A 12,908-nucleotide genomic window follows, 5' to 3' on the forward strand; every position below is an offset into this window, starting at 1 on the left:
TAGTGGAGTACTTCTGGACCATCAAAGAAACCATAAGGCCTTTTGGGAAGAATGTAGCCAAAGTGATCAAAGCCCCATCTTTCAGTTTCACATCTCCTCTTACCCTCTGCCCCATTTAAGGAAGAAAGTTGGGTACTGCTTTGCAAAATTCCATGATATTTAGCAGGGTTTTTTTCCCAACACTATAGTTGATCCTATACAGTGCAGTTGAGAATATTGATTCAACATTATGAACAATCTAATTAAGTTAATAAAAACAAAACACAGGCCAGGCATGGTAGCTCTTGCCTCTAATCTCAACACTTGGAGGGTGAGGTGGAAAGACCACTTGAGGCCAGGAGTTCAAGACCAGCCTGGGCAACAAAATGAGACCTTGTCTTGACAAAAAAAAAAAAAAAAAAAATTTAATTAGCCAGTCATTAGCATCATAGTGCATGCCTGTGGTCCTAGATACTCAGGAGGCTGAGGCAGGAGGATTGCCTGAGCCTAGCAGTTCAAGGCTGTAGTGAGTTGTCATCACACTGCTGCACTCTAGCCTGGGCAACAGAGCAAGACCCCATCTCTTAAAAAACCAATATGCTCCTCACCCCCCAAAGAGAACAGGAGAAGACTGGTAAGTAGAACCAGATTCAGAGGAGAGCCATCAGGATGGCAGGGACTTAAAATTATTATATATGAGGACCAGTAGAATATCACCTAAAATGTGATAACTCTCTTATATAGTTGAAGGAATGTTCCATAGAAAAGTGACTAACTTCATTCTTTGCTATTCTAAAGTCCATAAAAAGGAATCAATAGAGTTTACTCAAAATATGAAAGCACTTTCTAATACTACCATTATCTGAAAACAGAATGAATTATTTGGGGAGATGAGTTCCCAGGTATTGAGTTTGTTTAAGCAGAAGGCTTACAGGTCTTTGTGAAGGGTGTTTCAGAAGTGATTGATGCAGCAGATAGAGGAGTTGGGTTAGAAAACTTCTAATGTTCTCTCAGCCCTATGTTCTGTGAAATATGTTTGTGAAAATTAAACAGAGCAGTTATATTTCTAAAATTCAGCTAAAGTTTTCTATATGTATTTTTAAACATGGTCTCAGTAGAAGCATTACAATTATTTTAATGCTTTCTTTTAAATAAATGTATCAGATCTTATATATACACATGAGTATTCTCATTTGAATACTTTCTCTGAGAGCATTAAGAACTTTCTGTTCTTAATCCAGAATGAGGCTTATCTTGTGGAATTGCCATTGGAACCATAATGCTGATGTCTTTGCTTCATAATTAGATTTCATTTCAGTTCAAAATTGTTCTTCTCACTTCCATACCTCTTAGTCATTTTGACTTGACTGTGAATGACTTTTGGTATTTACAGAAATCCAGCCTAGTTTTTAAAGATTTGTAGAGTAACCATATGTCCTGGTATTCATCTAATGTCACAGCTTAATGATTAATAGTACCCAACCCTTTTCATTCTCTGAAATGTTCTAGTTATGGTTTCCCTAGTTATATGCCAGCATTGAAAATATTCAGTAGCTTAGGCACCAAAAGCAATTTAAAAAGAAGTTTAAAAATTACTTTAGTGAGTATCAGCATCATTAGACCAGTCTGCAGTCCCACAGTGACTGTTTGGAAGGCAGCAATACACCCTTGGATGTGAAAGCTACTTTTGAGGTATACCTCTCATTTTCTAACCAACCCAACTGCATTTTGGAAAATTTTCTTTTAGACCATAATGAGTATGTTTACACACATACAGCCCATAAACATACATTCATATATACATTTTAAAGAAATTATTTGACAGTGATTATGATCCATTTGTGTGAGTAGCTGAAATGATTAGTACATAAACACAAGTCCTTTCCACATCATGTGCTCATTAAGTTTGAAGAACACGTTAAAGTTACCAAGATTTCTTTATTCAGGTTTTGTTTTGTCTACTCAAACAAAAGTATTTGTTGGGCAACTAAATAGTGATTCTCTTTGCAATCTGTATTTGTTCAAAGCCATATTTATTTTACCTGTTTCTGTGATTGGAAAACAGAGCATATAATTTGTTCTCCTGATTTGTTTAAAGTTTACCAGTAAATCAGAAGCTCTATTACTAAAAATACGTGGAGTTATCAACCAGTTGGCATTTGGCATTGACAAAAGGTACTGCTAAGATATTTTTTATATCATTTATTGAGTGATTGATTTAGCCAATGTTGTCTCATCTGATTATTGTTCCACTCAGTCTGTTGTGTCTTGACCAGGAAAGTGACCTCAATGGCTAGTCTTAAAGGGATAATTTCTTTTTTTTTTTTTTTTTTTTTTTGAGACGGAGTCTCGCTGTGTCACCCAGGCTGGAGTGCAGTGGCGCGATCTCGGCTCACTGCAAGCTCCGCCTCCCGGGTTTACGCCATTCTCCTGCCTCAGCCTCCGAGTAGCTGGGACTACGGGCGCACGCCACCATGCCTGACTAGTTTTTTGTATTTTTAGTAGAGACGGGGTTTCACCATGTTAGCCAAGATGGTCTCAATCTCCTGACCTCGTGATCCACCCGCCTCGGCCTCCCAAAGTGCTGGGATTACAGGCTTGAGCCACCATGCCCGGCCAGGGATAATTTCTTTTTAAAATTGTTTTTATTATTATTTATTTTGTCATGACTCAACATAAAGGGGATAATTTCATATTATTTCCTGCTTATATTCTTTAAATATTTCTCAAATTTTGCAACCAAAATGTTACATAACATTTAGTTTGAGGCTGAAATAAAATAATGATAATATTATACTTGCTCCCTGATTTATTTTACTTCCTTTCCCACACTTTGGTAGCTTCCCTCTATTATTACTTTCTTTTATTGATTTGAAATGGAATTGAAAATTTTGGTATGTATCTTCTTAGCCTTACTACTTCTCTTAGTTTCAATTTAAGGTAATAGGGTCTGTCACTTTTTTCCTATAAAATGTTTATTTATGCTATATTTTAATTTTTGAAATCACTTAAATTGATAGTCATTCATTTGGGGCAATGCTCTCAGTAGTGGCTAAATGTAAAACTAGTCCATAATATTGCTCTCATGTTTATGGGAGAGCATGGCAGCAAATTTAATGGCTAAACTAATTTAGAATCTTTTTTTCTCTACGTAGCAAATCAATATGTGTGGATCAGAATAAACCACTGTTTATCACAGCAGGATTGGATTCTTTCAGTCAAATAGGTTAGTGAACTTATTAAGGTTGTTCAATCTTTTTTTAATTGCTTATTGATTTTATCCTACTCCATGTTCACTTTGTCTCCAACATACTCCTATTTCTGGTTTCATTATCATTGCTGTTATTTCCTGTGTGTTTGTTTATATGCCCAGTATTAATGTAACATGCATCACATTGACATGTTTGTGATGGAAGGGATGTCACCACATAAGAGACTGATTTCTCATTTCTGATCTCTATTCCACTGAAAAACAAATTGCATGTATTTTCTTTCCCCCACTGATTTCCAGGTACTTTTAAATTTTAGCTCCTTGGATTTAAGGAAGCTAGGAGCATAGAGTAGTGAGGAAATTCAAAGCTACATATTACGGGCAATTAGCAAGTATATGAGAGATTGAAAAGTAAGTCAAAAAGAACACGTTTGTAACAATTAGGTATGATTTGATTTTTTGTTATGAAATAGCATGCCTCATCTAATGGAATGTATTTCATAAACTCATAGACTCTACAGGTTTTTGAATCAAAAGGAAGTTTAAGAGTTTATATCTCAAGCCCCTTACCTTCCCACAGAAACTGTTTTCATTGTGAAGCTCTTTGAACCTCGCACTTCTTTATCCTCTGCAGGTGGCATAGTTTGCTTTTAACACTCTAATGGGCAGTAGGGGATTTTTTTGTTTTGTTTTGTTTTGTTTTGTTTTGTTTGTATTCCCCATCCTCTATTAGTCTTACAAGCTAAAGGTGACTTGACTTCAAATATAGAAATCTTTGTAATGAGATTATAGATTAATTGGAATGAAAGGAATGGAGGTGATTTTGCTTAATGAATGGTCATGGAGTCTGATGTTTATGATTATCATTAATGCCAACTTAATTCCAGTAGCAGTGAGAATCACTATTGTACTGATAGATGATGCTGATGGAATTCTTTTGCCTCTATGAATAGTTGGAGGCCAGAATAGAGTTCATAATTACTGAATTTTGAAATCATGGAGCTTAGATCTCATCAGAATTAAAAACTTTTGCTCTGTGAAAGCCCATGTGAAGAAGATGAATAGACATGCCACAATCTGGGAGAAAAGAATTTCAAACCACATACATGACAGAGGACTAGTGTTTAGAATATATGAACTCAATGGAAAAATAAACAATCTATTTAGAAAGTGGGCAAAAGACATAAGCAGACATTTCATTTCAGAGAGGACATAAAAATAGCAAAGCAGCACATAAAAAGGTGTTTAATATCGTTAGTCGTTAGGGAAATGCAAATTGAAACCACAATGAAATGTCAGTATACACTTAACAGAATACCTTAAATAAAAAACAGTGACACCACCAAATACTGGCAAAGATGCAGAGAAACCAGATCTCTCATACATTGCTGGTGGGAGTGTAAAATGGTACAGCCACTCTAGAAAACAGTTTAACAGTTTCTTATGAAACTAAACCTTTATGACCTAAAAATTGTGCTGTTGGGCGTTTATCCAGGATAAATGAAAACTTAAATTTCACACAAAAAATCTCTAGGCATATGTTCACAGCAGCTTTATGTGTAGTAGTCAAAACCTAGAAACAGCCCAGAAGTTGTTCAGCAGGTGAATGACTAAACAAACCGTGGTACATCTGTACCAGAGAAAACTGCTCAGCCACACAAAGGAACAAATGACTGATACACATAGCCTGGGTGAATCTCCAGGGAATCATGCTGAGTGAAAAGCAGCCAATTATAAAAGATTACATACAGTGTGATTCTATTTATAAAAAATTTTGAAATGAAAAACATTTTAGAAATGGAGGCAGATTAGTGGTGGTCAGAGGGTAGGGATAGGACTATGGATGGGGAGACGAGGGGAGGGCTCAGGAAGGAGGAGGTTATGTCTATAAAAGGGCAACACAGGATCCTTGTGCTAGTGGAATTAAGTTGGCATCTTGACTGTGGTAGCAAATACATGAACCTATGCAGGTGATAAAATTGTATAGAACTTAACATACACACAGACACACAAAGGAATACAAGTAAAACTTGGCAAAGCTGAATAACATCAGTGGAGCGTATCAATGCTTTTCCCACCAAAGTGGCAAGGATGTCCTGGAAGATCACCAGCAAAACAGTTTTGGTGAACAATAGATGTTGGAAATAGAAAGAATGGGAAATATCCAGTTACAAATTGTAAATGGCAGCAAAGTTTTAAATTTTTCAAATTAAATTATACAAGTAATACATAAAGATATCTCCTTGTAAAAAGGGAAAAGAGTATATACAAGGAGCAAATCTGTGTTCTTTCCAATTTCCTGTGCCTTTACACATGTGTATATAGTGTAGAAAAAACTATTTGCTTTAAACATAATTATATGTTCAGTCTATATCATTTTGGAATTTCCCTTTTTTATTAAATATACCTTATTATTCAATACCTTTTTATTCAATATACCAATATACCTTAGTAGTTTTTCCATGTTAATGCTACATATGGATCTATTTCTTATTTTAACTGTTGGATAGTGTTACAGAGCATGGGTGTGCATAGTAATTAATGCACTATTCACCACTGATGAATATTTTGGTTGTAGGTCAATTTATTCAGTGATAACAAATGATGCTGCAGTGTGAAATCCTTAATACAGTACCAGTTTTCAGGTGTTTCTAGGGCAAACACTACCAAGAACTGGAATTACTGGTTAATGGGATGTAGATACAGGTATAGATACAGGGTGTGGAGAGTGAGAGTTACAGTTTACCAATTAATCTTTAGCTCCTCTTCTTTCAGTATTAGAATCTGTCCCAGTGACCTTGCTGTGCTGGGTAGGGTAAATTTTCATGGTGACTATATTAAGGAGAGGGAAAATGAGTGATCTGAGATGTATACCTTTGTTAGTGTCATTTCTTTTATTGGCAGAATTTGTAATATTTTAATCAATGCAGTCATTTGAAGTGAAACTTGCTATTTTAGGATCTCCTCCTGTTCCTGAAAATGACATTGGAAAGCTTCATGCCCACTCACCAATGGAGTTGTGGAAAAAAGTGTATGAAAAGCTTTTTCCACCAAAGGTACATATTTCTAATTTTTTAAAAGCAAGATTTTTAGCACCATCTAACAGTTATAGGAAATGTGCCAAAGGGCCTATTATGATAACTTTGTTTTTATCTCTTCTGCTCAAAAATCAATTAAACATTGCTGAAAATGTAAATGGGCACTGTGGTGATTTAAAAAAAAAGTCAGACATGGTTCCTGCTCCACTTTCAAAGATAGTTATCTGGTTGTTAGAGAAGGGAGAGACAACTGAAAGGGGACCTGGTGGAATTGGAAGCGGGCCTCAGTGGTGATGAAAAAAGCTTGAAAGATCATAGAGAGCCTTTGTGGTAGGCTGAGGAATGGGAGCTTGGTTTATTAGGCAGATGGTAGCCATTGAATTTTGGGTTATGGGCATGAAGTGATTTGGAGATTTGTAATTTCAGAGTATTAACACACTGAAAAATATCAAGGACCCTGCAAGAGATCCTCAGTATGCTGAAAGTGAAGTCGATGAGATGAGAATTCAGAAGGATCAGGTATTATCTTAAACATTTACTTAATTTCATCTGAAGGTTTTTCTTGTTGTTGTTGTTGTTGTTGTTTTGAGATGGAGTCTCACTCTGTTGCCCAGCATGGAGTGCAGTGGCGCAATCTCGGCTCACTGCAAGCTCCACCTGCCGGGTTCATGCCATTCTCCTGCCTCAGTCTCCCGAGTAGCTGGGACTACAGGTGCCCACCAGCATGCCTGGCTAATTTTTTTTTTTTTTTTTTTTTTGTATTTTTAGTAGAGACGGGGTTTCACCATGTTAGCCAGGATGGTCTCAATCTCTTGACCTCGTGATCCGCCCACCTTGGCCTCCCAAAGTGCTGGGGTTACAAGCGTGAGCCACCGCACCTGGCCTTATCTGAAGTTTTATCACAAAACCTGGAGTGCCTTGGGAATTCCTTACATTTTTCTCAATGTATTTACTTAGTGTTTCTTTTTTACTGTTAAAATTATTTAAGTAGTACATCTATTTAAATAACATACTAATAGTATACTGTAGAAAAAAATAAAAATTTGATATGAATAAAGAAAAAGTTTTAAATCACCTGTCATCCCACCACCCAGACATGACCTGATGTTCACATAAACCTTTTTGATTTTCTAGTTTACATTATATTAAAGATGAGTAGTGATTCTTACCTTGCTGCTGGAGAGACATTTTCTTAATACTCTTTGGTTTGTGGAATTACATAGAAAGTTTTGTTTTTGATTAGGAAATTCAGACATACCTATACTTTCCTTGTACCAGAAAACGTATCTCGCCCAGTTAAGGACTGAAAGCACAGTCTGAAAGCACACAGACGTACCTGACAGAACCCAGGATCTCTCAGGAAAATGCTTAAAAGTGGACACTACCATCCCGTGTATCCCTAGATAGCCCCATTTGAACACACAAATCTGATGTAAGAATGTCAGAGTTGGTAAACTCACCATGACCCAAATACTTAGAGTTTTCTTTTCTTTTTTTTTTTTTTTTTTGAGACGAGTCTCACACTGTCACCCAGGCTGAAGTGCAGTGGCATGACCTCGGCTCACTGCAACCTCTGCCTCCCGGGTTCAAGCAATTCTCTGCTTCAGCCTCCTGAGTGGCTGGGATTACAGGCACCCGCCACCATGCCCAGCTAATTATTTTGGGGTTTTTTAGTAGAGATGGGGTTTCACCATCTTGACCAGGCTGGTCTTGAACTCCTGACCTCATGATCCACCCACCTTGGCCTCCCAAAGTGCTGCGATTATAGGCGTGAGCCACCGCGCCCAGCCAAGATTTTTCTAAAAACAAACAAGCAAACTTAAGTTTTAGTTTGATTTGATAAAATGAGACATTGTACAGAATCTGTCCTTATATGAGTAAACTTATGTATGGTAAGCACTAGACTGAAAGCCCTGGCAACTTCTCAGGCGGCAGCCACATTTTTTCAAGGGTAACCTGAAAGCAGCTATCAGCTGGGAGCAGGAGCCAGGGCATTTGTCTCAGCATTCACCTGCAGGGGGCCCTTGGAGAAGTCAGCAAAACATTTTATGTAAACGGTCCAGAAGACTTTTGAAAAATATGCCATGAATATTTAGAGGTTTTGTAGCTATAGCAAAGTGAGAGGCATGTTGTAGAAACAGTAAAATGACCTCATGTAACCCTTATTATGTTTCCAGTTTGGATGTAAGGATTAGTTGGAAGTCATCCCTGATTAATATTTATCTAGGGGTCAATGATTAACTGTTGTTGTTGATAAGAATATCTGTTTATATTGCATAATGATCACTTTGATTAAGTTCATATACATCAGTATTATTAAAGGATTAGGGTATTTGTGAGCATCATGAATTTTCACATTCAAATCTGTCTTCTCTAAATGACTTAAAACCGTAAGAATTCTGTGTGGAAAAGGAAGGCAGCCCCACAGTACACATATCACCCTTCATTCATCTCTTAGGTCTCACTGCCAGCAGATCACCAATTCCTATCATCTCTTGGTTCAAGATGTTTTTTAACCTACCTGAAAAGTTATGCTATCCTAAGTTTGCCTCTAACCCACTTTTATTCGTGTGGTTTTAGATGAATTGCATTGATTCCAGATTGCACACATAGGACCTTAGCATAATTTTATGCTTTAGCTTTAAAGATACCCTAATGATTATCAGTGTTGTTGCTGTTATTTCATTGATAATCTGAATCTAAAGTTTGACATTCTACTATACAGCATTTTTAATTTGAATATTATTTCATACTCTTTCACGCGTAGTTGTGAGACCTTAAGTTGTTTCCAGTTGTGTGCTGTGAGGTCAGTCCTCAAGGATCTGAGGATTGGTAGGAAGACCCCTTTCATCTTTCCTGCAGACTTAGGGTCTTTCGTGATTAGCCCTCTTTAATTAAAGTTCTGTCTTTGCCAGACTTCACATGGGCACCAGAAAATACTTCAGTAGTATTTTCTACTTTTTAAAAACCCTCTAGCTTTAAAGCAGTCCCGATTTTAAGGGAATGTCAATGTGGAAAGCACTTGCTGAGCCCTTCTACCTCTTTTGTGTTTTTTTCTTTTTCTTTGATACTGTGTCTTGCTCTGGCATCCAGGCTGGAGTGCAATCGTGAGATCATGGCTCACTGTAGCCTTGAACTCCAGGGCTCAAGCGATCCTCCCATCTCAGCCTTTCAAGTAGCTGGTACTACAGGCACACATCACCATGTCTGGGTAATTTTTTCCTTTTTTGTTGCCCAGGCTGGTCTTGAACTCCTCGCCTAAAGCAGTCCTCCTGAGTTGACTGCCCAAAGTGCTGGGATCACAGGTGTGAGCCACTGTACCCAGCTTCTTTTCTATATTTTTGTTAAGGCAAAAAAAAAAAAAAAGTTACAGTTAACATTTATTTTTAAGGTTTTCTTGGCCAACCACAGATATCTTTTGAAAATTTTCTTTCTTGCTATCCCTTTAAAACATCAATGTATTATTTTGAGGCCATATCATTGTCGTATTGAAGATCTAGTGGACTTGGTGGGTTCTGTCTCACACTGGTTATTCCTTTTCCTCCCTCTGGCGTGGCCTGCGTGATAGCCCCAGTTTCCTCACAGTCTGCTGTCTGCAAAAGGGAGATACCACTAGCAAAGGATCTCAAAACGTTTTCACCTTTGTCCTTGGTAAAAATAACTTAACTTCCAGTTAAAGACAAAGTTTGCAGTAAACAATTTGTTTATTCTTTATGAGTTAATCTTTAAAACCACAGTGGTAGATAACTGGTGAACTGAATTAACTTTATTAGGAAAAAATAAAACAAGCTGTAAAGAGTACATATGATTATTACCATGAAAATTCTTCCTGGAATCCAGTAAGGAAGTTAAAAAAAAAAAAAAAAAAAAAAGGAAAAATTCTTCCAAAGTCTGTATACCATTTTGAAACATTTAACATTCAAATTTTAGTAACTTAGAGTATAGGTATGAAAGGGACGATCTGTAATTTTTCTGAAAATTAGAATGGATTTTCTTTTCATAGCAACTGTGAACTTCAGTTATGTTAGCCAAAGGGCAGTGATTGCGTTATCTTGCAGAGTAGCCACATTTTGTTTATTTGAAGCGGTGATAACCTTTGTACAGTTATTTAGATATTGAACAACATGTAGGAGGCCAAGAGGCATCCCTTCAGATGGCCTCTTTTACATGTCAGTTGCCTTGTGCAGGATAGCCACTTCCACTAAAATTTATTTATGAATTGTAAAGGTAACATACTCATTGTGAAAAATTCAAAATATATAGATAGATGTATATAAAATAGAAAATGGAAGTATCCCGCCCTCTCCCTAGCTGTGTGCTTTTTTCATGTGGCACATACTATTTTTTCATGTGGCCACTTTTGTTTTTGCTGGCTGCCTTGGAAGCCACCTGTGAATGAACGCTAATTATTTCATCAGTCCTTACTGGGGGACATCAAAGTTGTTTCCAGTTTTGTTCAGATAGAGCAGTGAGCATCCTTGTGCATTGCTCTATTGTTATGTATGATAGATTTCTAAAAGTAAAATCACTGGGACAAAGGATACACACACACACAAACATACACACATACACACATTTTTTTGTGGAATTACATAAAGAGTTTTGTTTTTGATTAGGACATTCAGACATACCTGTACTTTCCTTGTACCAGAAAACGTATCTCACCCAGTTAAGGACTGAAAGCACACAGACATACCTGACAGAACCCAGGATCTCTCAGGAAAATGACAAGTCTCACTCTGTCACCCAGGCTGGAGTGCAGTGGCGCAATCACAGTTTACTGCAGCCTTGACCTCCTAGGTTCAAGCAATCCTCCCACCTCAGACTTCCAAGTAGCTGGGACCACCACACACACCACCATGCCTGGATAATTAGTTTTCTTAGGTTTTGTAGAGACACGGTCTCCCTATGTTGCCCAGGCTGGTCTGAAATTCCTGGGCTCAAGCAATTCTCCTGCCCCAGCCTCCCAAAGTGCTGGGATTGTAGGCATGAGCCACCGCACCCAGCCTGGGTATATGTTTTTAAAATATTTTTCTAATTTCAACCAAGTTTTTGATAAGAACTGAACAGCAAACAATTAAAAATAAGAGCACTTTTGAATACTTGAAGGATGACAAATGTCTAGTTCATTAGTTGAAAGACGATTCATATGTATTATGTAGTTTATGTATATAATGTTGTCTGAAAGTTTAATAAATTCATCTCTGAGTGCTGCTTCACAGCACAGAAACTCTAAAGACTATATTTCTAGAAAATAAGTCCTAAGCATAATCATTTACAAAATAATTGTCAAGAAATCTTTACAATGATAATGCTACTAAGGATACATTGTTATATCTAAAAAATGAGAAAGCAGTTTTAACGTGCCTCCTTGAATTCTTAAGTTGATTTTTCTTAAAGTAATACATATTTTTGTTTTAGGAACTGGAACAGTACAAAAGAAGTTCTTCCAAGTCTTGGAAACAAATCGAGCTTGATTCTTGAACCTAATTCAGTTGTTGTATATTTATTTCTTCTTTTCCAAATACAAATAAGATTATATTATGAATTAACTATTATGGCAATATGTGAAGAAAGTTAAACTGTATAATTTGTGAAAGGACAAGCTGGATTTCTTGGACTAGTGCTCTCCCTGTATATCTTGAAGCTTTTTAAAAGGAAAAAATACTGTAGAACCATGTGTAATTTTTTTTTTTTAATAAAAGAATCTTCTACTACCGACCTCTAACATGTTTAAGTGGTATATACTCAATTCCGCATGTATAAGTTTCTGCTTATATGTTTTTAGGAATATAAAAGTAAGAGTATCTGGTTACAGTTTTAAATGCAAGGTTAAGTGCCCATGTTAGACACATTCTTTCTAAGAGGCGTTCTCAGCTGTAGCTGGGAGGAAACCGGAATTGGGTTCACAGATGTCAAAACTTTACTCTGAACAGTGAGGCGCAAGAAGCACCTGAAATAGGAGATGCACATTCCTGGGTCCCCACACCTAGAGAGTCGCCATCCGTGGTCTGGAATGGAGCGTTTTTAATCAGCACCCATTGCACCCCTCTGTGAGACTGACACATTTATTTTAAATACCACTTTTTGAAGAACAGGCACATTTAATGAGATATCCTATCAAGAAGCAGGACAAAACATCACGTGTTAGGGATAACCAGGATTATTTCCAAGGTGGGATAGCCTTTAAGAAGCTGTTCCAATCTGTAGATTTGTGTACCTGCTAGCCAAGTTCATTTTGAGTAAGTATAATTGCTGTGATTAAAAATGATTTATTCTGTGTTCTTCCATATCCACATGTAAAATATGTTGACTCCCAGCTTCAGATAAACACATTTACTACCCCAAGGGAGTGGTGTCTGAGCAGACAGCAAGCCATCTGCTTATTGCAACGAACCAGGACTTCATAAATTATTTGCAGTATGTATGGTTCTGACACCCTTGAGAACAGTTTTCAGCATGTTTCCAAGGAACCTCAGTCTTAAGCACAGGTTTCTTGCTGAGTGCTATGGAAAAAGAGATCCCTTTAAATTTACAGTGAACATTATGATCTCAGAAACATCACTAACTTGGTGGGAAGAAACAGCCTGTTCCACAAGAGTAATAGGAATTGCTGTTATATACTTTGATTTTCTTACACATCACTGTCCATTTTTGACTTGAGACACAAACTGTCACAT

The 12,908-nt window shown here is 37.1% G+C and overlaps 1 protein-coding gene across 2 annotated transcripts in view; it reads left to right on the forward strand.

Annotated features, from left to right (window-relative positions):
- Window positions 1-11,956, forward strand: part of DYNC2LI1 (dynein cytoplasmic 2 light intermediate chain 1) — a 37,217-nt gene extending 25,261 nt beyond the window's left edge. For both annotated transcript variants that reach the window (XM_073022944.1, XM_007970791.3), the window contains 5 exons: window positions 2,078-2,154; window positions 3,135-3,205; window positions 6,149-6,246; window positions 6,655-6,747; window positions 11,650-11,956. In XM_073022944.1, coding sequence (XP_072879045.1) covers window positions 2,078-2,154; window positions 3,135-3,205; window positions 6,149-6,246; window positions 6,655-6,747; window positions 11,650-11,712 — 402 coding nt within the window. In that variant the 3' untranslated portion in view covers window positions 11,713-11,956. The remainder of the gene's footprint in view (window positions 1-2,077; window positions 2,155-3,134; window positions 3,206-6,148; window positions 6,247-6,654; window positions 6,748-11,649) is intronic.
- The last annotated feature ends 952 nt before the right edge of the window (window positions 11,957-12,908 follow it).

The sequence above is a fragment of the Chlorocebus sabaeus genome, chromosome 14 (genome assembly GCF_047675955.1).
Source record: "Chlorocebus sabaeus isolate Y175 chromosome 14, mChlSab1.0.hap1, whole genome shotgun sequence".
Classification (NCBI taxonomy): Eukaryota; Metazoa; Chordata; class Mammalia; order Primates; family Cercopithecidae; genus Chlorocebus; species Chlorocebus sabaeus.